Here is a 21597-nt window from a genome sequence, read left to right on the forward strand (position 1 = left end):
AACTTTCATAAGAAAAACTTCTTATAAGTTCTTCTGAACTGCTGTACTTAATATCTGCCCGAATGCTTACTATCTTCTGCTTGAAACATATCCTACACTATATCTGATGAAGATCTTAACTGACTTACTTATACGGTAGATAATTCATAACTGGTATCTGTTGGAAAAGAATAGAGGGGATTGACATACTAATCTAACACCCTGGAAAGGTTATATAACAATGTTGGCACACATATTCTCATCAAAATCTTCTATTACATTAACGTTTGTTCTTCCGTTGTGCTTTTGGTCAAATTTTCCACAAACACTTGCGAAATGTCCTACCTTTAGGCAGCTAGTACATCTTTTCTTACTTGCTGGACAACTTATGGAATCAGCTTTATGGTTAAGGGAACCACATCTGAAACATACGATAGGGGAAGAATTAGGATTATAGTTAGAACTGTAGGATTTTTCGTTACTATATTCCTTTTGCCTTCTGTCGTTTACATAAGACACACTAGAACAAGATTCTTCATTTTTCTTTGCTAATTCTTTTCTGCCTTCTAATGACCTTTCAATGCCCTTGGCAATATCTACCACTTCAGTCAATGTAGGTTTTTTACAGGCCAGTAATCGTTCCTGAATTTTACGCTCAAAGCAATGAAACACAAATTGGTCACGAATGTACATATCTGCCATGTCACCAAAATCGCACTTAGTGGCTAACACTCTTAGACTCCCAATATATCCCTCCACATTTTCTGATTCTAATTGTTTCCTTAATGCAAATCGATGTCTGCCCACCATTATGTTCTCTTCTTCGTCGAATTGTTTTTCTAACCTTTTTACTGCCTCCTGAAATTCATCCAGGGGAATGAACTGTCCCGGAACAGGTTCATATTCTGGTAGGCTTTCAAAAATTTCCTGGCCCTCGACTCCTAAAAGTCCATAAAGAATAGCTTTCTTCCGTTCGGCGTCAAATTTCTTACCATTAATCGCAACCAAATAATTTTCGAAAGCCTTGTACCATATTTTCCATTTCGTCACCGGTTTACCTGGAACTTCGAGAAAATGTGCTGGAGCATTGAAAACACTTTCACTGGACATGACTTGAATTTCTTCCCTTGCCTCTCTTTTAATTCTGATATCAATTGTGATGCCGAATTTTGTATCAATTGGAATTAAATTGAATGGAAACCTCTAAATATAATACTGTATCAACTGTACTTGAAATGTACTCCATTTGAAAGGAAAGGAAAAAAGATATCACTTTGAAATTGACAAGTTACAAAGAAAACATCTAATTTCACTCATTCAACAAAGAGCTCTGACCGTTTACACCCTCTTTACTAAACAACTTAAAACGTTTACCTTCTTTTCTGCTAAGCGCTAGAAATGCGACACTTTGTTCACTTTGAAATGAATTAGCTGAAAATTATGCACAACGATATGTGCTGCTGACAGATACAATGAACAATGTAGAGAATAAAAAAATGGATCTTTAGTGAAAGAAACTAACTAGCATTCCTTGCATGCACCTATGATATTGAAGTAAAATGCATTTAAAAGCACACCACCAAAGATTTCTCGAATCAAGAGCACTTCCTATGTGAATGCCGATATATTGTTTACCTTTTAGTTTTCTTTCAGTTTCTGGCTTATAATTAACAAGAATTAGAAACAACGAGTAACCATTACGAAGATTGTGGTTTTTTTTTTCCGATGAAACTGATGAACAAGTCGCTTCAAAATGGCGTCACGCACTTACTCTGAGCGTGATGACGTACTCATGCTGCTCGTCAACTTTGACTGATGGAGACACAACAGTGGCTGTGGTGACGCTACTACGTCAGCTGTATTTGACAGTTGACAGTTACCAGGTTGCCAACGAACTTCTATAACGGTGACAATTGCATCTGCCTCACGACTGACTCATCCAACGGCTGATTTACCACAGCTACGCTGCAAAACATATAATAATATTCACAGACTGCCACTCGTTTCCACTTAACACACGAATATCCGCACTTGCCTGAAATTTTTCTTTCGACAGCCACTCCGCTCCGACGCGCTCCTTCAATGAAACCCGGAATGCAGATTTATGAAGACACGTCGATTTCTGTCCATGAACTCAAAACACGAAAAAGAAGCGAAAATTACCATCAAGAACTGCTTCTTTTGAAGAAAGAACAAGAAATACCTGCCTCGAAACGAAGAATAGTGATCCTGAAGAAATTCCTCCACAAGCTCTAGATAAAATCGATCCCGTACCTCGTCGCCATATGTTGTGATAATCGTATAAGGTAGAACTCCCAGAAGAAAAGAATGAATTTTACGAATTTTATTTAACAAGCCAAAGAGCTTGTGCGAGGAGAGGTGACTGCGCAGATTCACAGTGTCTCTGACATCAGGCTATGACGTCAGTTATATACCTGCTGGACATTCCCTAATGTGCGCATGCCTAACAACCAATAGGAAGTGATTACAGTATAAACAACTAGACTCACAACAGCATGTTTGCTTAATTGCTGGCTTGCGTGCGGCGAGCGACAGCAACACCACACAGGAGGCAGAAGAGCGCGTGCTGTCAGAATGATGATAGAGTGCAGGGCTAGTCATTGCATTATTGGCTTTGGTGCATTTCTATCTGCCCGCACAGAGTACATTACCATGCTGACAGGCCTTTCAGTGGAAAAGAGAGAGACCAGACAAAGGAGAAGACTCGATATCAGGAGGCTGGCCCTCTCAGAGCAGGAGCCTCAGGTCCAGGAAAAGCTAATAAACAATTCATGCTAGGCCCGGGTCAGCACCGAGAAGAGTCAGACAGCACTCGACTCATTAACTCGAACGGAGCATGCAGGTTTCATTGCGATAATAAAACAACCAGAGCGCCTTTGGAGAACTCATCATTAGGAATAGGGTTGGATTGGGATCGAAAAAAAAAAAAAATTGGCCCGGGCACACCAAAAAACAAGCGCTCGAGCTCTCTCCACTTGCCTGTAAGCCCCGACCTTTTCAGACTGGAGCGGGTGTTTTTGACTTTCTTTCTAGGCTGTAAACAACAGTCAAAAACACGCCCCCCAGTCTGAAAAGGACAGGGCTTACATACAAATGGTTCTTCTTTGGATCTAAGCCCCGTCCTTTTCAGACTGGGGGGCGTGTTTAGACAATCTTTGGTCTGACATAACAAGAGATGGCAATCATCACAGGGCTCAGCGTGGGTTGTGCTCCCTGGCAACCCTCTAGCCAGTCCACCACCGCCTCTGGATGGTCGAAGAACCAAGTCTTTCCATTCGCCTCTATCCTTAGTTTGGCAGGGAAGAGCATAGTGTATTTCACCCCTTTGTGTCTCAAAGTCTTTTTGACTGCTAAGAACGACCTCCGTTGACTCTGCACGGCCTACGTGATATACGGGAAGAAGGTTACAGTTGAATTTTCATACTTGAGTTCCTGGCATTTTGCAGTATCACGTCCCGGATAAATAAAACTAATTTCGTTGCACGCACTGCATCCCCAAAATTCGTTTTATTTTTTTTATATGTTAACTTACTGTATTGGCCGGATTTTCCGCTTAGATGGGATCAGCCCCTAGGGGCCCGATAACCCAGCCAAAACGTACTCACCTCCCTTCTTAGGACGTATTCACAATGGTTATGGATAGATATATGTATATACAGATCGTACCTAAGGATGGGGAAATGGCAATACACATGCATGGATTTTCTATAACATCTTATTCACATCAGTTAGTCTCGCGGCCACTCCGACCCAGACTGATCTACCCTAGGGCAGATATGACACACAATCCGGTGCGTCTACACATGGGCCTGCAGAACCCGATGCTCTCCTTTCCAAACGGTTCGCAATCCGGCAAACCTGCACGCCAGTCATCCCCCCTGACGCTCTCACTTATGCAAGCCACAATCCTGTGGGTATACACGCTGGTAATCCTACCCAACGTTCTCACTAACGCCGCATATCAACGACGACCACATTCCTATGAGCACTTATCGGAACAATTTCTCCTTTGTCTACTTGGGATAAAACTATAATAATAAGATTTGGTATGGTTTCCAAATAGTTTAATGTGCCTACTATCCTCGGCATCGAAGGTCCACGTTATTCCCTATTTATGTGATCACCTCTTACCTGAGTGGGATTACTCGTCCATTCATATAAAATGGAAATCGCCTAGGAGTACTGTTTACCAGGATTGAACAAGAATACCAGGCACGCTTTAGTTCACTAAGAACTAGGGTATTTATTGACAATAAACATACATCAAAATACTATGCAACATAATTTCTGCAAAGAAAAGGTAAAGGTTAGAATGCGCGCTTATTAAGGAAAGGGCGGAGGTCACCTTGTTAACGTGAAGTCGGGACTCGGCAGTCATCTAGGTTCCCTTCTCGTCTCTGTGTCCTGGCTCGCCTCGCAGTCACACCCCAGCCGTCACAAGTACACGTCTGCACCGCTAGGCTCAACCTCGTCTGCTTCCCTCCAGGCCACCGGAACCTCGCTGGTTATTAACTACCGTCTCTCTCTCTCTCTGTTTCAGTGCGCTCCGCGCTAATACTCCTTCAGTCTTTCTCAGAGAGTTTCGATCTTAAATCTTTCTCGGACTTCAAAGATGGCGACTGTCCGCCATGGAATAATTAATGGCAAAGATGCTAACGGCTAGATGCCGCCTACGGACTGACTGACGACTAACTAACACCTTCGCTAATATCAAAGCCTGTTCCTTCATGGAAAGCTACGGCCAGCAACCTGCCGCCCACCAAATTCTTGTACCTCCCCGTACCAAGGACACGTTCCCAGCCGGCCGGCCTGAAGTTGTGTCTTCGGAGTGGAGAAAAATACATTCCTTCGATAAGGGCCAGCCCGAGCCGGTTCTCTCCAAGCGAACAACAGCTTGAAACTAAAACATTACACTTGACCTAGAAGGCCTCTCGAGCTACCAGGCAGAGAGCAAGATGGAGTCTGTCTCGTTTAAGGCCTACAGGGCCCGCAATATACGTAACTCCATGGAAAATATCCTAACACGTTAGCAAATGGGCAAATCATGATTAATACTTATGTATCTATCCCCTAACTTAGATTCATAAGCCCTACACTAAGGAAAGGGACCCGAAAATACTCTACTATATAAAAGGCAGGAGTCCTTTCTATAGTCCTAATCCCTATGCTATGGGGGTGATAGACTGGAGTCACTCTCCATCATTCTCCCTCTTAAAGGAGCCAGAAAAGGGCAGCCATCACATTACACCCCTTGACTCCAGTCTACAAACCACAAACTAAATAGAACTCACATCAGTAGAAGAATAATAGGAAACAAAATTAACTGATCTATGCCTCTTGCTAAGTCTACAAATTTGAAGCAGAGAAGGAATACACTGAATAAAGCAACAAATAGCTATTAAAACACAAATGACAATGATAACCCCCCCTAAAATCTGTCGCAAAGAATGTAGGTCAGGTAACCAATTAAAGAGCCAGTCAAAGAAACCCTGGTCTATGTGTTGTCTAATTTCTGCAGTCAAGTCGTGTAGTTTGTCAATATGGGCTTGGATTGATTTAGAATGGTCGGACAAATTAAAACAGCATAGACCTTCAAAATCAGAACATTCATGTCCATGTTTTAGCAAAAGATAATCAATAGCAGCGCGATTCTGTAAAATAGCTCTACGTTCGCCTTGGGCATCTAATAACAGATCAGATAAAACAGTAGATGTTTGATTGATGGACTTAACCATCCAACAGGCCATCTTGCCGATTGTTTTTGCATTGTAAACGGCCAATGCAGGGACTCCAATAATAGAAAAAGCTAAACCAAGATATTCCGATTTAGAGTAAAGATGGACAGAGGAATCACAGTCCTCATGCAATGACATTGAATCACGTACCATACGGGAATGTGAATTAGGATGTGAGGAAAACATTAATAGACTCAATCTAGTGATGGCACATGGGCCACCAGAAATATTTGCAGGAATATAGGGCCAAGATGAATTCCCGCAAGAAAGGAGCCATCCAGATGGCAATAACATAGAACGATAATAACTAGGGGCAACTAATAAACGTTTACATGTCATGTTATTTTTAACAGAGAGACACGAATTCGGAAGTCTCTTCAAACACAGCAATCGTTGATGAGCTGAAAAAGAAGTAGCAGCTTGTATCTTTAGCCTAATACATTCGGTGATAGCTTTTGGATCACATGTCATCATAAAACATAAGTCTCCGGGGGTAATGTTAAAAGTAGTAATCCGGGAATGAATAGGGATATCGAGGTCTGGAAGAGCAGTACATAAGGGACAAAATTCATGGGCCGCAAAATCACCCAGAATAACATTTGGTCGGGCATTTGAGATATTAAAAATGTGTCGTAAAGTCTCGATAGAAGCAGGGACGGCAACCAAACAGGTCGCCAAAATGTCAGTCACAGACCTCATCGGTGTAAGACAGAAATGTGGAGAGTTTGTCACTCTCTTTGCGAGTGTCATCCAAAAGTTAGCAGATGTCATCCACGCGGAATTCGGATGCTTCCATCAACCGACGTCGGTGAATCCTCTCCTCTCCCGGCGTAGCAGGCCAAAAGGAGTCCAACGCCGACACATCCTGCAGCAGCAGTCCAGAGAATGATCTGAAAGAATACAAATACAGGCCTTAATCATTCTCGTAAGTAACATTTATCAGCCGGGACAGCTTCCCAGCCATCTTTCCCTGGCTTCATCACCAAAACGGTGTTGTCATGACCGGTTGCAATAACATCAGCCTGTTCAGGAGGATTTTTAGGCGATTCCACCCATATTTTAGCTCCAGGAAGATCAGATGATCCGAAGCCTTTTGGTCCTCGCACAGTTAGCAACGTTGGGGCAGAGCCTTTCTTGAGTTCACCACTGAAGACCGGCATAATCAATAACTGAGCAACACGGTCAGACTTTTTAATCAATAAATCAGTCTCACTGCTATTAAGCAAGAGAACCTTGATCTCTCCCTGATAGTCACTGTCAATCACTCCTCCGAGCACTTGAATGCCTTTCAGGGCTAGGCCTGATCTGGGGGCAATTAATCCAAAACTACCGGCAGGTATACAGACACCAATGCCAGTTTCAACAATGATCCGGTCTCTTCCATGTAAATTTGCATCATTTAAAGCATGCAGGTCTAGGCCTGCGGAACCTGGGGTCGCTCTACATGGAGCCAAAGCCCCGGGGGTAATTTCCCAATACATGACAGTGTTGGACAAGGAATTAGGCTTTACATCCACATTTGGAGGAAACAAACGCATCAAAGGAGATTCAGCATGTAACAAAGGGCGATTATTTAAAATCAATAATGCTTGAAACAACACGTCCTTCCAGTTCTTGTATCGATCATCTGTCAATTTACGTAATTGTTCTTTTAGTAAACCATTCATTCTCTCAATCAAACCCGAAGCTTGTGGATAATATGGAATGTGAAACACCCAATCAATGTTATTTTCCACACAGAATTCCTGTACTAATCTTCCACGAAAGTGGGATGCATTGTCTGATTGAATTTGGAAAGGGACACCATAGTACAGAATAAGCAGCTCCAGGGTTTTAATGGTATTCACTTGGGTAGCATTCTTGCAAAGGAAAGCAACCAGAAGGCCACTATAAGTATCAACAACTGTACAAATATACTGACAATTCCTGCTCATAGGGAGCGGACCAATATAGTCAATCTGCCAAATTTGAGCGGGCAATTTTCCTCGGTGTAAATGGCCTCGAACAATTTGAGGCACCTCCTTTTTTCTAGAATGCTGGCAAATGGGACAATGTAGAATGACATCTTTAATTAAAGAAAAAGGAATATGAATTCCCCTATCGGCAGCCCACCTGCTAGTGGCCTTTTCTCCAAAATGTCCCGCTTTCTGGTGGGCCCACTTCGCCAATCCCGCCAAATCAGAATCTTGCATGTCCACCACTGCCTCAGCAATTTTAGATTTCTCATCTGCAATGTTATGAAAGAATTTATCAAGGGAATCAATTGGAGTGTGAGCATCCACGTGAAAGATTGTTACAGTACTCTGCGGGAGCAACTCCCAAATTTCTTGCCATAATTCTCTTCCCCACAATTCTTTTGAATGCAATTTCCAATTATGAGAATGCCATGTTGGTAACCATACCGCCAGTCCATTCGCAGTGGACCAGGAATCAGTGAAAATATGACATGTGCCAGGCAATTCCTGTTTCAAAACCTGGTAAACAGCATAGAGTTCAGCATACTGACTACTCTTACCCTCACCAGTTGTACTCAATAACTTCTGCGTAATTGGGTTATAGGAAACATCCTTCCAATGTTGTTTCTCACCGATGAACTTCGCCGAACCATCCGTAAACCACACATGTTTTCTATCCTCCGCGGACAGATCATCAAATGATTCACCCCACTTAACAGGAGACTCATGCACTACGGGTACGGAACAATCGCTTTCAGTCTCACTGGAGGGCGCCTGCGCCACTCGCTCATGTAAAACCGCCACACCTTTCGGACCCACACGTGCCCTGTCTTGAATGTACCATTTCCATTTAATCACACTCGCCTCTTGAGCATGTCCAATTTGATGGGATTTCGGTGAACTCAAAACCCACTGCATAATGGGAATTTCAGGCCTCAAAATCACAGCATGGCCTAGGGTCAGTTGCTCGGTATTCACCAGAGCCCAATAACAAGCAAGTAATTGTTTCTCAAAGGGTGAGTAACGCTCACCAACCTCAGGTAACTTTTTAGCCCAAAAACCCAATGGCACTTTCTGTCTGCCCTGCTTTTGCCACAGACTCCAATTGGCATACAGACCATCCACGGACACATTCAAGTCCACATCACCTTCACCCACCGGCCACAAATCCAAAGCATATTGAATAGCTTCTTTTGCCAAATGAAAAGCATTCTGTTGAGACTCACCCCATTCAAACGCATTCTTCTTACGAGTGACTCGATGTAATGGAGCTAAAATCTGACTTAGATGGGGAATATGCTGGCGCCAAAAGCCAAACAAACCAATGAAACATTGAGCCTCTCTCCTGTTCCTCGGGACTGCAAAATCAAGGATTTTTCGCTTCACCTGTGGGATCACCTCTCTGTGACCTTCATGCCAATTAATTCCTAAAAATTTCACATTTTGGGAAGGACCTTGTAACTTATCAGGATTAATTTCCCAACCTTTTGCTCGCAAACAGTCAAGGATTTGATCTAAATGTGACTGTACCTGGTCTTGCGTTTCACCTTGAATCAATATGTCGTCAATATAATGACACACCTGAACTTGTGGATTCGTGGGTACTTCAGACAAATGCTCTGCCACCAGCCGGTGACAGATCGTAGGACTGTGTACATAGCCTTGAGGAAGACTCCGGAACGTCATTTGATGTCCATTCCACGTAAAACTGAATTGTTCCTGACACTCGGGGGCAATCGGAATTGAAAAGAAAGCATTAGCAATATCAATAGAAGCATACCATGTACCTGGATGCTTTTGAATTCTCTGAATCAAAGTAACCATATCTGGTACTGCAACAGTTAATTTAGGTGTGTGTTTATTCAATTCTCAATAATCAACAGTCATGCGCCAAGAATTATCACTTTTGCGCACGGGCCAGACAGGGTTATTCCAAGCAGATGTGACCGGAGTTATAACTCCTGCGTCAACCAAATCCTGAATTGTAGCAGTAATTTCTTCATGACCACCTGGGATACGATATTGCTTCTGAGAAACCACTTTCGTGGCTAAAGGAATTTTAATAGGGGGCATTCGCAAACGGCCAACCCGTACGGGTCTGGTCGAAATGTATTGTCTAGTTCCAAATTGATAACAACCATCATCCAAATGCAAAGTCATTCCTATCAAAATGTCAATTCCAATTATAAATTCCAAAAGTGGTACAACCAACACAGAGTATTCTCTACGAGGAATCCTACCAATTTTAATTTCAAGTGCAGTCTGAACTGCGGGTGTTTCTTTACCACCCAGACCAGTAATCGTGAAAAACTGTCCTTTAAATTTCTTTGATTTACCGTGAATTAAAGTGGCCTCTGCCCCAGTATCAACTAATGCTCGGGCCCTTTGGATATTACGATGTTTCCAAAAAAATCTCAATATCTACATAGGGTCTGTTGTCTCTGTGAGCCCACTTGTGTACCGGAGCTTGACCTATTTCCTAGTCATTTTTCCCGCGTTCTGTCAACCAAGACAAATCAGGATAAATGCCCTCAGTTTTCTTCGGTATCAAAATGTCTTGTTCATATCCGTCTCCAGTACGAAACGGATTAGTGTCATGTTAAAAAAATTGCGAATTGCGGTCAGAAAGTCTGTTACGATCCTCCCTTCTTCTCATCTCAGGGGAATAACTCCTCTCCTCTCTATGTCTATTGGAAACACGATCATCTCTCCCCCTTTCACGTTCATCCTCTCTCCCTCTCTCGCCATTACGATGAGGGGATACATCACGTTCACAGCGCCGACCATCACGGCGATCAGAATTCACACGTCGTCTCTCATCACCACTGTCATCCGAACCACGGTCATACTCATTCTTTCGCACACGACGGGCACCCTCCTTCCGATCCAAACCACGCTTACGAAACATGTCCCATAAGCGATTATTAGGCTCACCGTCAATGTCCTCCCTTTTGACACCATCAGCAATAAGAGCAAGAAACATATCACGTCTAGAGAACTTATAGTCCCCACCAGTACGACCCTCAGGTCGAGATTGTCTTTCAGGTTTAAACCACTCACCCAGCTCACCAAGCTGACGAACAGACTCAAGCACCGCAGACAAAGGATTGCCAGTTTGATTAATCAACAAAGTCATCATAACCTGCTTGTAAGCAACAGGCGAAGAACGGATAATTTGATTGCGCACAGAAGATGTTAAAAGACCATCCAACAATCTGTCAGAAGTGCTAAGAAAAATAGCAGTTTTCATGACTTCCTCCTTCAAACGTTGCGACGCATCGCGCAAAGTGTACCATGGTTTATCATTAACAGGCCAGTCAGATTCAGTAGGATATTTATTGTTACAGCCGTCGGATGCAAGCTGGAGCAAAGTAATTTGACCAGCACCGTTATAGTTCCGAAAATGATCTTGAATAGTAGAATCAGAACTCAAAGAACAAAAACGTAAGCAATCAACAGCATCAAGAAAAATACCGGCAGCGCCGAGTTCATAAAGGCGCACCATCCAGGTAAGCAAGGCCTCACCAGGCCGTTGTCGAAATCGTTGTAAAATGTCACTAACCTCCTGTTGTGTAAAATCCTCAATACAATCCAAAGCAATACCAGCTGGATTACCAGGGGCTTGTTGTAATTTGCGTCGAAACACAGGGTGAGCAGAAACCTCAGGAAGAGCTTCCGAGGAAGCCCGCATCTTAGATTTAGAAGAATAATCGGGGCAAGATACGTCATCCAAATGGAAAGAACGTGCACGGTCGCTATGAGGAACCGTATCAACTATAAGAAGCAGATTTACAGTCACGTCCGGAGTGAGAAGATTTGCGCTTATCACCCTCCTCAGCCGAGGAGTCCGAAGCATTTGAATCCCAGATATTACCATCCCACTCATCAGGGTTCCAATCCATTCCGGCTTTTGCTACAACCAGACGCACTTTCCGTGACGATACACGACCACTACGGTGTTTGTACTTATATCGTGCAATGCGGACCGCAGCTCTTTCGGCTATGGTCTGATATGTTTCAAGTTTGTCGGCAAGCAATTTATTTTGACAACGCAAAAGAGTATGCGCATTTTGCAACTCAACACACTGTCCTTCCATGTCCTTAAATTGTCTTTGTAGCAGAACAAATCTCTCATGGAGTATCCTGTACGCATTAAGAACAATCCAACCTCTGCGTCCTAAAATAGGAAGCTCATCACCCTTCACTACTGGCGCTTTCTGTAAGCACGATACCACATCGGCAGGCTCCGCCTGCTCCAAACAAGAAGACCAATTTTCACTCAAACCAGTAGAATCAGCCCATTCACGAGCCAAAGCCTCATAAGGCGTACACTCCCAGCCGGGAATCTGAATCGGTAACTTGAAAACCGACGATGATTTTTTCGCAAACATATTGACACACAAAAATTATATACACAATTATATACAAAATATTAAAAGTACGAGCCGAGCGCAAACCAACAAGATCAAAACAATACAGTGCACACAGGCTTCGTAAACAGTTCGTGACGCCAGATGTATTGGCCGGATTTTCCGCTTAGATGGGATCAGCCCCTAGGGGCCCCGATAACCCAGCCAAAACGTACTCACCTCCCTTCTTAGGACGTATTCACAATGGTTATGGATAGATATATGTATATACAGATCGTACCTAAGGATGGGGAAATAGCAATACACATGCATGGATTTTCTATAACATCTTATTCACATCAGTTAGTCTCGCGGCCACTCCGACCCAGACTGATCTACCCTAGGGCAGATATGACACACAATCCGGTGCGTCTACACATGGGCCTGCAGAACCCGATGCTCTCCTTTCCAAACGGTTCGCAATCCGGCAAACGTACACGCCAGTCATCCCCCCTGACGCTCTCACTTATGCAAGCCACAATCCTGTGGGTATACACGCTGGTAATCCTACCCAACGTTCTCACTAACGCCGCATATCAACGACGACCACATTCCTATGAGCACTTATCGGAACAATTTCTCCTTTGTCTACTTGGGATAAAACTATAATAATAAGATTTGGTATGGTTTCCAAATAGTTTAATGTGCCTACTATCCTCGGCATCGAAGGTCCACGTTATTCCCTATTTATGTGATCACCTCTTACCTGAGTGGGATTACTCGTCCATTCATATAAAATGGAAATCGCCTAGGAGTACTGTTTACCAGGATTGAACAAGAATACCAGGCACGCTTTAGTTCACTAAGAACTAGGGTATTTATTGACAATAAACATACATCAAAATACTATGCAACATAATTTCTGCAAAGAAAAGGTAAAGGTTAGAATGCGCGCTTATTAAGGAAAGGGCGGAGGTCACCTTGTTAACGTGAAGTCGGGACTCGGCAGTCATCTAGGTTCCCTTCTCGTCTCTGTGTCCTGGCTCGCCTCGCAGTCACACCCCAGCCGTCACAAGTACACGTCTGCACCGCTAGGCTCAACCTCGTCTGCTTCCCTCCAGGCCACCGGAACCTCGCTGGTTATTAACTACCGCCTCTCTCTCTCTCTGTTTCAGTGCGCTCCGCGCTAATACTCCTTCAGTCTTTCTCAGAGAGTTTCGATCTTAAATCTTTCTCGGACTTCAAAGATGGCGACTGTCCGCCATGGAATAATTAATGGCAAAGATGCTAACGGCTAGATGCCGCCTACGGACTGACTGACGACTAACTAACACCTTCGCTAATATCAAAGCCTGTTCCTTCATGGAAAGCTACGGCCAGCAACTTGCCGCCCACCAAATTCTTGTACCTCCCCGTACCAAGGACACGTTCCCAGCCGGCCGGCCTGAAGTTGTGTCTTCGGAGTGGAGAAAAATACATTCCTTCGATAAGGGCCAGCCCGAGCCGGTTCTCTCCAAGCGTACAACAGCTTGAAACTAAAACATTACACTTGACCTAGAAGGCCTCTCGAGCTACCAGGCAGAGAGCAAGATGGAGTCTGTCTCGTTTAAGGCCTACAGGGCCCGCAATATACGTAACTCCATGGAAAATATCCTAACACGTTAGCAAATGGGCAAATCATGATTAATACTTATGTATCTATCCCCTAACTTAGATTCATAAGCCCTACACTAAGGAAAGGGACACGAAAATACTCTACTATATAAAAGGCAGGAGTCCTGTCTATAGTCCTAATCCCTATGCTATGGGGGTGATAGACTGGAGTCACTCTCCATCATTCTCCCTCTTAAAGGAGCCAGAAAAGGGCAGCCATCACATTTACATGTAATCAATAGATTACTACCCTCCCACCCTGCCCCTCCCATCGTCACTGCCCAGCAACTACTGCCACCACCGACCGCTACTGATGGTGGAGGTTTTCTGCCGGAGGGAACGGAGCTACCGCAAAACGCGGCCATCACGCTGCCGCGCGTAACCACGCCCCCTAATTCGGCTGATTTTTAAGAAATCTGTGTAGTTTCAAAAGTTGACACTTAGAAACATTTTGGGAGAAAAGTGTCAATGTTATCCTATGAGTTATCGGTTTCAAGGTAAGTATTCGGTCTTTTGAGTTAGGGTTCTGGGGTTAGAATCAGGAGTCTCCCAGGGTCAGTGATGCACTGTTGTTGCACCCTCCGCGGCACTCGGGTGGTCAGGTGCAGAGTGTTGAGACCCAATGTTATCCTATGGAGAATAGGGGGGCTCCGGTTGGTGGCTGCTGGCAAGCAGGCCACATGGTTGTGGGAGCAAAGCTCCTAGGGTTAAGCTCAGGGCAAGCTGGGGCCAAGTTAGAACCACAGGGGGCACCCTCAGCGGCGCTAGGGCAGCCGAGTGCAGTTTTGAGGTCGGGTGCCCTGTTGATTTCAATGGAGATTCTCCGGGACGAAGAAACATTGCAGGCTCGGGGACGAGAATCTTCCAGGAGTGACCACCACTTTGAGGGGTAATTTTGGATGTAGAGGGAAGGTTAGGCACCGCTGGGTTAGGCACACAAGGCCGTGGGGCGTCGGGTGAAGGGGTGCCTATGGACGTCGGATTTTCTTACCCGCTATGGTCGCGGTAGGGGGGGGGGGTCCTCTGGATTTCAGCTGCAGGCGTCGTCTGGAGGCTTGAGCCAGGTCAGAGGTCGCCGGATCGCGGGTCAGGATTGCTGGGGGGGGAGGAGGGGGGAGAACCTCCTCGTGTTGTTTGTTCACTCAAACACAGGCCTGGCTTGGCTGGTGCAGTGTGTGCTGGATTCGTGGTTTCTGGCTGGTACCAGAAGCTGCAGTTTAAACATGTCTGGTGTTCATGGGAAAAACCGCTTGGAAAGTGAATGCAGGCAGGTCTTCTGGGGTTTTTAAGGATGCTGGCTGCTGGACACGCTGGGGTTTCGCAGGAGCAGGTTTGAGGGGAGACAGGCCTGTAGGGCTGGGGCCTAGTCAGTGGGCGTCGTCCTCTTGTTAGTTCTGCACGGCTCCTTGGCCTTTTTCTTGTGGTTGCTACAGGGGTGTGGAATTTATTAAAATATCTACTTGTCCTTGGGGCAGGTTGCTTCATAAATCTACTTGTCCTGTAACAACATCCACTTGACCCTTTGGTGCCATGTAGTGCTGCCACAAATTATGGCAGCAATCTCATTATATAAGAACTCTTATATAGCCTCTTTGATTATACCAGGGCATATACCATAGTGTTTGAATACTAGTATCATTTTATGTTGCCACGTTTCCGAGATCTACATACTGGGACTGATGATGATGGTAAGCAGTAGTTCCAGGGTTGGAATGCCCTTTTGAGTCTGTGCAAACCTACTAACTTGCATGTTTGAAGGGTTTTCAAAAAATCTTCTCTAATCTTTCCCATACTGGGAAATTTGGGAAATTTACTCCTGAGTGGCAGACGTAAACCTTCTTTCAGAGTTGGGGAAAAAAGTAGTTGGAGGGAAAATGAACTTTGAAACATCCAGGTTTTCACATGAGCAAATCTACACATGCATATTTGCTCATGCTAAAATGCAGTTCAGAAATATTTTGTAGAAGTACAATTTCTTGCCCTTTAATGTAAATTCTTGTGAATTCACGAAAGCCATATACCAAAGGTGCACTTTTGAGATTTCTTTAATTATTGGGCTCCTAATTTGGTCTGGCGTTAACTATGACCTTTTGTGTTTATTAAAAATCTCTCTCTCAGAATCGGCTGGCTTCACTGTGAGTGACCGCATTCTGCTCTTTCACAAGGAGCATATCGGTAAACAAAGTAGTTTTGTTCAGTGCCAGTAACTAATGTGGCAGTGTGTGCTTTTTTGAGACCAAAAACAATTTTTGCGTTTGCCAATGTTTGTTATAATGGTGAGGGCCCGGCCGCTCTCACATCAATAAGGTTTTACAAAAGCCATGCCAAAACAAGTCACGCATTGCCAAAACTAAAAAGATGACCACCAATGTCAGACCTACTAGCTTTCCCAAGGCTTGTTTATTTTTGTTTCCCATAATCTTATTGAAACTGGTTACCCAAATTTTCAAATATGAATATTTTTGGGACATACTAGCATGCATTAACACATTTTACTAAATGATGCTGCAAAGAAATGGTACCTGAAATTTTACAGTAGGTTAGCAAAATGTTTTTTCCCTACTTTCATTTTTTTGGAACATTTTAAATTGAAAGCAAAGAAACATTAATCTTGCTTTCAAGCTTCTGCAAATATTTGCATCTATTCAGAGAGCCTTCTGTGAGCATCATGCATAGCCTCATGTTGCTAAACTTTGAAACCGTGTGCACACATTTTCATACTGGAACCACTGTCAGTAGTGCAGTCAGAACGTACATTTACTTAGAGCGCTCACCCTAATAATAAAGGCTTTCAATTAATGAACCATAAATACAAGTTTGAACAGCATTAACACATGCACACAAATATTAACTTAACCACAGGCAGTACCCTTCCCTGATCCTTAATGTGGTACTGCAAACTGGCAGCCGAAGGGTTTGTGCTGCAGGGGCTTGGGCCTACTTGTCCCAAGGACAAAATACACATTAAAACTTGTTGCCCTTGACCCCAAACAATATTTCCTGGGCCTCGGGCTATAGGAATTCCACATCCCTGTTGCTGGATCTGAGGAAGGAAGGTTCAGGGTGCCCCTAAATACTAAATTTAGGGGCATTACAGGTAGGTTAAGGTCAGGGACCAATGGGTCCCTTACCTGGGGTGGGTACACCCCCCTATTCTGCCTCTCTCGAGTGGGAGGGGGGCAGGAGCTGGTTGGCTGGGTCCCCCCATCCACAAGATGACGGAGACTCGAAGTTGTGCTTCACCTCGCCTCCCCCACCTTAGGGGTGGTGTTGGCAGCGGTGGGCACACCTCTCTTCCTCACTTTGTTTTTCCCTCCGGGTCTCCCGCCCAAAGTGGGGGGTAGAACCAGTGGGAACCAGTTGCTGAGTACAGCTAGTGGTCTGGAGAGACTCACAAAGGCGGTATGCCTTTGAAGCGTCTCCTTCGTGAACCCTGCCCGTCCTGGGGGAAGAGGCTTGACACCTCGTCCCAGGATGTGGATTGTTTCAGGTCCCCCGAGAACAGCAAGCTCTCGACCCAGGGGTCCAGAAACCTGTCTGGTGGTGGCAGCCACTCAATCAGGTCACTGGGAGTTGGTCGAGTTTCAGGGGGCATCTCTAAGATGCCCTCTGTTGTGCCTTTTTCATTAAATCCCACACTGGCATCAGTGTGGGTTTAATGTGCTGAGAAGTTTGATACCAAACTTCTCAGTCTTCAGTGTAGCCGTTCTGGTGCTGTGGAGTTCGTAATGACAAACTCCCAGCACCATATACTCTTAATGGCCGCACTGCACTTACAGTGCCCAGGAATGGACCTGGGTACTCTAGGGGTACAGGGCTTATGCACCTGTACCCTCACCATTGGCATAGGGCACCCAGCTAGAGGGGTGACTGTATACCAGGGCAATGTTTTGTGGGCATGGCGAACAGGAATGTGTGCCCTGTTTTGTTCTGTGCCAAGACATGCATCCTTGAAAGGCACCCTGTGTGTATCACGGCACATGGCCTCTGAGCACAATAAGTGCTGCAGCCCTTAGGGGCCTTCTCTGGTCACAGTGCCCTGGGTACCTATGGTACCATTTACCAGGGGCTGACATGTGGCCAGAGATGCCAATTGGGTTTAGGCTTCAATGCAGGGTCAGGGAAGGAACACAGGTCCTGCGTACCTGATTGGCAGGAGCCCAGGGCACACTCAGTGAAAGCACCTCAGCAATTCAGCTAAAAGTGGGGGTATACCATGCAAGAAAGAGGGCACTTTCTCACCCCTCCCCCACCAAACGAAAGATGATGAGGCTAACTTTGCCCTAGAGAGTCTTAATTGTCTAAGTGGAAGAACCTGGAAAGTTCATCTGCATTGGCATGGGCAGTCCCAGGTCTGTGTTCCACTTCAAAGTCCATTCTCTGTAGGAAGATGGACCACCTCAACAGTTTGGGATTTTCTCCTTTCATTTGCATTAGCCATCTGAGAGATCCGTGGTCAGTTTGAACCAGGAGGTGAGTACCAAACAAGTATGGCCTCAAATTCTTCAGGGGCCAAACCACAGCAAAGACCTCCCACTCAATGGCACTCCAACACTGCTCCCTGGGGAGAAGCCTTCTCCTTATAAAAGCAACAGGTTGGTCTTGGACTTCATCATTCGTCTGGGATAGGACCGCTCCTATCCCTAGCTCAGAGGCATCAGTCTGCACTATGAACTGCTTGGCATAATCTGGAGCTTTTATAATTGGTGATAAGCACATTGCTTCTTTCAGGGTGTCAAAAGCCTTTTGGCAACTAACTGTCCAGTTAACCACCTTGGGCATTTTCTTGGAGGTGAGTTCTGTGAGGGGGTCACAATGGACCCACATCCCTTCACAAACCTCCTGTAGTACCCAGTCAAGACAAGGAATGCCCTGACTTGGGTCTGGGTTGTTGGAGCTGCCCAGTCCAGGATGGCCTGGAGCTTGGGCTGTACCTGGCTTCCTCCAACAAGATGGCCCAAGTACACCACAGTGCCCTGCCCTATCTGGCATTTGGATGCTGTGATAGTTAGACCTGCAGACTGCAGGTCTTTTAAAACCTTCCCAAAGTGGATCAGGTGATCCTGCCAGGTGGAGCTAAAGATAGCAATATCATCAAGATAAGCTGCACTAAATGCTTCCAACCCAGTCGGGACTTGATTCACCAACCTCTGGAAGGTGGCAGGGGCATTCTTTAACCCAAAAGGCATGACAGTAAACTGATAGTGCCCAACTGGTGTGGAGAATGCTGTTTTTTCTTTTGCTCCTGGGGCCATGCCAATCTGCCAGTACCCTGCAGTTAAGTTAAAGGTACTTAGGAATGTGTCTGCCCCCAATTTGTCTATCAATTAATCTGCTCTTGGGATAGGGTGAGCATCTGTCTTGGTGACAGAGTTGAGCCCTCTATAGTCCACACAAAACCTAATTTCTCTCTTTCCACCCTGTGGATGATGTTTGGGGGCCAGAACCACTTGGTTGGCCCAGGGGCTCTCAGAGGGTTCAATAACCCCTAACTCCATCATCTTGCTGACTTCAACTGTGATGCTTTCCTTGATTTGGCAGGCTGTCGATAGATCATGTTTTTGACAGGTGCACTGTCACCAGTGTCCATATCATGGGTACACCAGTTTGTCAGACCAGCGGTCAGGGAAAAGAGCCTAGCATACTGTTGCAAGACTTGCTTACAGTCAGTCTGTTGGGCAGAGAGGGTGTCTGCAAAGACAACTCCATCTACTTACCCATCTTTTGGGCTGTAGGAGAGGAGATCAGGGAGAGGTTCACTCTCTGCTTCCTGTTCCTCATCATTCACCATCAGCATGGTGATGTCAGCCCTGTCATTGTAGAGCTTGAGGCGGTTCACATGGATAACCCTTTTGGGTGTCCTGCTTGTGCCCTGGTCAACTAAGTAGGATACCTCACTCTTTTTCTCTAGGATAGGGTAAGGGCCACTCCATCTATCTTGGAGTGCCCTTGGTGCCACTGGCTCCAAAACCCACACCTGTGGCCAAGGTTGAAATTCAACCAGTGAAGAATTGTGGTCATACCAGTGAAGCTCCTGGCTGGCCTCAAGATTCGTGGGTGCCTTTTCCATGTACTCAGCCATTCTGAACCTTAGGCCAAGCACATAGTCCACGATAACTTGTTTGGGTTCTTAGAGAGGCCTCTCCTAACCCTCTTTCACAAGACCGAGTGGTCCCCTCACAGGATGACCAAACAGAAGTTCAAAGGGGAAAAACCCTACTCCCTTCTGTGGCACTTCTCTCTAAGCGATAAGCAGGCCTGGCAACAGGACATCCCAGGTAGGCTTTGATGTTACCCCTGTGGAATTAAGTAAACCTATGCCACTCCCTTTGGATCCTCTGGTCCAGAGATATCTTATTACGGCAAGATCTTTGATTAACCCCTTCGATGCTCATGACGAGCTCAGCTCGTCATGAGGCACAGTTGAGCTGTGCTGATGACGAGCTGAGCTCGTCATGAAACCATAGTATTCAATGAAGGTCCGCACAGGAGGGGAAAATGCACAGCAGCCATGTAGTTAAAAACAAAATCTCTTTCAGGGATTTTGTCTTGCTGCGTAAACCTGACTGGATGTTTATTACAGAGACCTGGGCAACGGACTGTTCTGGTCCTGGTCTTGTTGAAGCTATTCCCTGTGGCTAAAGCTTAGCCTGGCTGGATAGGGTGGGAAAAATGGAAGGGGGATTGGGCATTCTATATAGGGATGCATATACCTGTCGTACTGAGCCCCTTACCACACCCTCTGATCACTATCGGGCATTATATTGTTCAATAAATATTCTCCCTACTGAGAGTTTTTCTGGGGTTCTACCCTATCTGCCTCCTGGCTCTAGATCTTCTTTTAGCCTAGAGTTTAGCAATCTCATGGAACCCTACTTGTCAAGACCTAACTTGACCATGTTGGGTGATTTTAATTTTCATTTATACAAACTCTTATGTAAAGATACTCAATCCCTTTTGGAAACACTATGCTGCTGTGGGTTCTCGCAGTTGGTTACTAGTTCCACCCATACTGGAACTCATATATTGGACGGCATATTTTCTAATGATCCACGGATCGAGGTGGGACTGCCTTTACCTCTCTCTTGGTCAGATCATTATGCGGTCCCTATTAAACTTAAGGGTTCAGTATTAAATGCTGTTTCAGCTGGCAGAAGGACTGGTGAGGAAAAGAGAAATTTGAGTTGTGTTAGTAAGAATGATCTTGCTAAATACTTTTTGAATTTCCAATTTTCGACCATATACGCCAATCTAGCAGCAGATGAATTGTCTAGAGGGCTGTTAGGAGCCCAGATACTTTGGCTCATTTTACAAAACACTATGTAACAAGAAAAAAACCCTCGGCTCCATGCTACTCTGATAATCTCAAAGCTGAGACAATCCTGCCGCAAACAGGAAAGGATCTGGCGCCGGCGGGTAGAGAGCTACATAAACCAAGCTTAAGAGTCTATAAAGCGGCCATTATGGAGGAAAAAAAGATTGTATTTCTCCAAGATCACTGAATCTATTAAATTTCTAGAGAGCTTTTTAACCCCTTAGCTGCGGCGGCTATTCCGCCGCAGTGCTAAGGGGGAGGGGGACCGCGTTGTGCTCCCGTGCTCGTGACGGAACCGCTCCGTCACGAGCCTCGGGTAAGCTGTGCTTATGACTGAACGGTTTCGTCACGGCCCGCCGGCCTAATAGAACGCGCGGCGCAGGCACGGAATTCGTGCAGCGCAGGTGCGGCGAGCGGGCCGTGAAGGAACCGTTCCGTCACCAGCACAGCCCACCCGAGGCTCGTGATGGAACGGTTCAGTCACAAGCACGCAAGGGGTTAAGGTTATTAATTCCCTTATTTCCTCTCCTGTTGCTGACTCAACTGAATGTTCTCAAGAACTTTGTGACAGAATGGCAAATGTCTTCCTT

At 45.3% G+C, this 21597-nt stretch overlaps 2 protein-coding genes across 2 annotated transcripts in view; one reads left to right on the top strand and one right to left on the bottom strand.

Moving 5' to 3' along the window:
* The window catches only part of HAUS3 (HAUS augmin like complex subunit 3), a 117647-nt gene that overhangs the window by 1269 nt on the left and 94781 nt on the right, over nt 1-21597 (top strand). The gene's annotated exons all lie outside the window — the stretch shown is intronic.
* On the bottom strand, nt 366-1089 carry LOC147725508 (uncharacterized). Its single transcript, XM_086964543.1, has 2 exons — nt 524-1089; nt 366-411 (listed from the first exon to the last, which is right to left on the bottom strand). The coding sequence occupies exons 1-2, from the start codon at nt 1087-1089 to the stop codon at nt 366-368; spliced, it is 612 nt and encodes a 203-aa protein (XP_086820669.1).

The sequence above is a fragment of the Lissotriton vulgaris genome, chromosome 3_2, assembly GCF_964263255.1.
Source record: "Lissotriton vulgaris chromosome 3_2, aLisVul1.2, whole genome shotgun sequence".
NCBI classification, from domain to species: domain Eukaryota; kingdom Metazoa; phylum Chordata; class Amphibia; order Caudata; family Salamandridae; genus Lissotriton; species Lissotriton vulgaris.

Excerpts from the sequence above, each read along its gene's own strand:
- LOC147725508 (XM_086964543.1), bottom strand. The coding sequence starts at position 1,089 with ATGTCCAGTGAAAGTGTTTTCAATGCTCCAGCACATTTTCTCGAAGTT. Across the intron at positions 412-523 it reads GGCAGAAAAGAATTAGCAAA|GTATGTTTCAGATGTGGTTC; the intron begins GAAAAATGAAGA and ends TCTTCCCCTATC.